The sequence below is a fragment of the Sinocyclocheilus grahami genome, unplaced genomic scaffold (assembly GCF_001515645.1).
Source record: "Sinocyclocheilus grahami isolate Dianchi unplaced genomic scaffold, SAMN03320097.WGS_v1.1 scaffold929.1, whole genome shotgun sequence".
In the NCBI taxonomy this organism is placed as follows: domain Eukaryota; kingdom Metazoa; phylum Chordata; class Actinopteri; order Cypriniformes; family Cyprinidae; genus Sinocyclocheilus; species Sinocyclocheilus grahami.
Window position 1 is genome coordinate 95,364 of NW_015506108.1, and position 2,806 is coordinate 98,169.

At 38.8% G+C, this 2,806-nt stretch overlaps 1 protein-coding gene across 1 annotated transcript in view; it reads right to left on the minus strand.

Moving 5' to 3' along the window:
* Positions 1-2,806, minus strand: part of LOC107564385 (CMP-N-acetylneuraminate-beta-1,4-galactoside alpha-2,3-sialyltransferase-like) — a 58,250-nt gene that overhangs the window by 11,470 nt on the left and 43,974 nt on the right. The window contains exon 11 of the mRNA XM_016249460.1: positions 1,598-1,744. Within this exon, the coding sequence (XP_016104946.1) occupies positions 1,598-1,744 (147 nt within the window). The remainder of the gene's footprint in view (positions 1-1,597; positions 1,745-2,806) is intronic.

A 2,806-nucleotide genomic window follows, 5' to 3' on the forward strand; every position in this document is an offset into this window, starting at 1 on the left:
ACTCTTAACTTTTATAAAGAATATCTCTTTGGATTTGAGACTTTAGTCTTTGCAACTTTACAGATCTTGTTTATGCACCAAGAGCTTGTAACACTCCAAAAAGAAAGGAAAAATTTAAATCGCATCATATGACCCCTTTAAAGGTTTATAAAGCATTGAAAATTTCTAAGAATTTCAATTCATTTGAATTCTTCTTAAAGTGCCCCTATTATGGGTTATGAAAGGTTCATATTTTGGTTTTGGGAGTCCCCAACAACAGGATGACATGCATGCAAGGTCAAAAACACTTTCATTGTCTTATAATATGCATTTATTTTTACTTTACTTGCTCAGCGACTCCCAAACGATTCGCTCAAGGATTCATTTTTCCCAAACCCCTACTTTGCGTGACGCTAATCTGCAGTGATTGGTCTGATTGGTCTCATTTTCATTTCATCATGCCTGTAATGCGCAGTGCTGCTTTGTGTACAGCGTTACCGGGGAAACCACTATTTTACCGCTCCAAAAGCGGCACCTAGTGGTAAAGAATGAATTTGCATTTTCATTCAGACCAAAAAGACCAACAAATGGGAAGGCAATATGCTAATGTTTCACCTTGAAGTCAACATGAAACGGCTTGCGATTCGTTTTAAAAACGACTCGTTTCAATGATTCAGAGTCGACTCTTTCTTTTGAGAGACAATAACTTTATACACTGTGCACTTTCAGATTTAAAACTCTGCCGTTTGTTTCCATTCACTTAGAGCTGTGTTACACACTGCATGAAAGGTAATTTAAAAAAAATCCATAATAAGGGCACTTTAAATTAAAATAGCAATTCTGCATCCAGTTGCTACATCAATTTAAATTAAACTCAAATTGAGGAATTTAACCGAATTTAAAAAGGCATTCTTTATTTAATTCTGAATGGCAAACAATCCTGATCACTATAGATTGAGCAACATTTACTGTACATGCGAGTTATATCTAGTAAAATAAAATAAAATAAAAGCATCCCCACTTTTACACAACAAGTGATCTGGAAAATTTTTATTTTCCAGATCAAATTTAAGCAATTTCCAGATTGCTTAAATTTAAGCAAAATTTAAGCAAAACATAAAATACAACTTATGTTTAGTGACCTTTGTTATTCATACTGGCAGTTTTTTTTCCCATTTAAATCAACTTACACAAGCAGCATTATTTTTATATATTATAAAATTATTATTTTATAATATATTATTATAAAATATTATAATATTACGGTTTAAATCAATTTCATGTTAGGCACTGGATAACAAGTTTTTAAACACATCTTTGTCCAGGTTTAGACAAAATACGCACCATAAGCTCTGCCCACCCATTGGATTAGTCAAGCTACCTTTGACCTATGGTGATCTTTATGGTAATTACAGACTAATTGAGGAAACACGTGTCTAAGGCTTCCTGTGACCCCTATAAACATAAGGTTGACTAAAGGCATTGCCTGACATTTTGGTTCAATAAACCGGGCAGTTGAACAGTTATTCTCGAAGAGTTACCAACTCAAGTAACTTCATAATAACTTAACGTAAACAATATTATGAAAATACTAAAATTCAACAAGCATGTTGCTTACCCCTTTACCCATGAGGCCATTGTTCTGTGGAAGGCCAATAAACTGGAAGGCAGCCTCTTGTATGAAGTAGGGGTTCAGGATTCGTATCTCTGAGGGTTGCCGGGGCACAGAGTGCGCTACAGACTTCCAGAAGCCCTCTGTTCCTTGCTAAAGAAAGAAAGAAAAAAAATCATTAGAGGGAGGCATTATGATATGGACAAATGGACTCCGCACATCCAAGTTTGCATCATGAAAAATGCATGGAAAAATGTTATATCATCTTACAGCAGATGTGAAGAAATCATCTCTTCCATAATCATGAGTTCAGACCCAATACATATAATGTGCCATCACTGCATACTGATGGCAGCAGTGTAGACAGCTTTCATTAAAAGTGAAGCAGGCCGTCCAGGTTGGACAAGCCAAAAGGAAGTGGACAAATGAAATCCTGACCTCCATGAGCGTTCGGGGAGCAGCGGCCCCCAGCTTCTCCCATAACAATTACTCCGGAGACCTACAGAGTGCCATAGCTCAGCAATTATTCAATCTGCGACCTGGCACTGAGATCATCAGGTATTAGCGTCCCGACTAGACAAGCTCTGCGAAGCCGCGGCAGCACTGCTGGCAAACAGCCAGCCAGGTCATCGGACTTAATGGGAGTCACCTGTTCAAATAAGCAGACTGTGCCTTTGATATAGCCCAACAATAGGAGCGACTATTGAGCCAGGCAAACGGCTTTGAAGCAGTTTTGGCGCCCCCCCGCCCACAACAAGCCATGGCAAGAAAACATCATCTCTTCTGTCAACTGTAGGGTTTTGCAGAACAGAAGCAGAAATTCTGTGGAATGCTGCAACCACAAGCAGGTGTAAACAGGGAAAAACTTGACAACAACAATAAAAAAATCACAGATTCTGGCGCACATTTACCCAACCACAGAGACACAGTATCCAGCATAGTGTGAAGTATATACTGGATGTTGCCAAACTGAAGTATGCCTTTTTCCAGAGCATATCATGATTTAAAACAGAGTGCGAGTAAACACATGGGAAACACGCTGGCATCCGAAGCCAGTAGTGTTTGGTATAAGAGTGATAGGTTGTTTGAAAAAGAAATAAAACAGGAAGTCCCTGATTGATTCTCAAAATCATCATTGTACATGAGTTACCCTAGTGACTTACATAACAGAGTTATGAAACCCCCCCCCCCCCCCCCCCCCCCCCCCCCACTCCC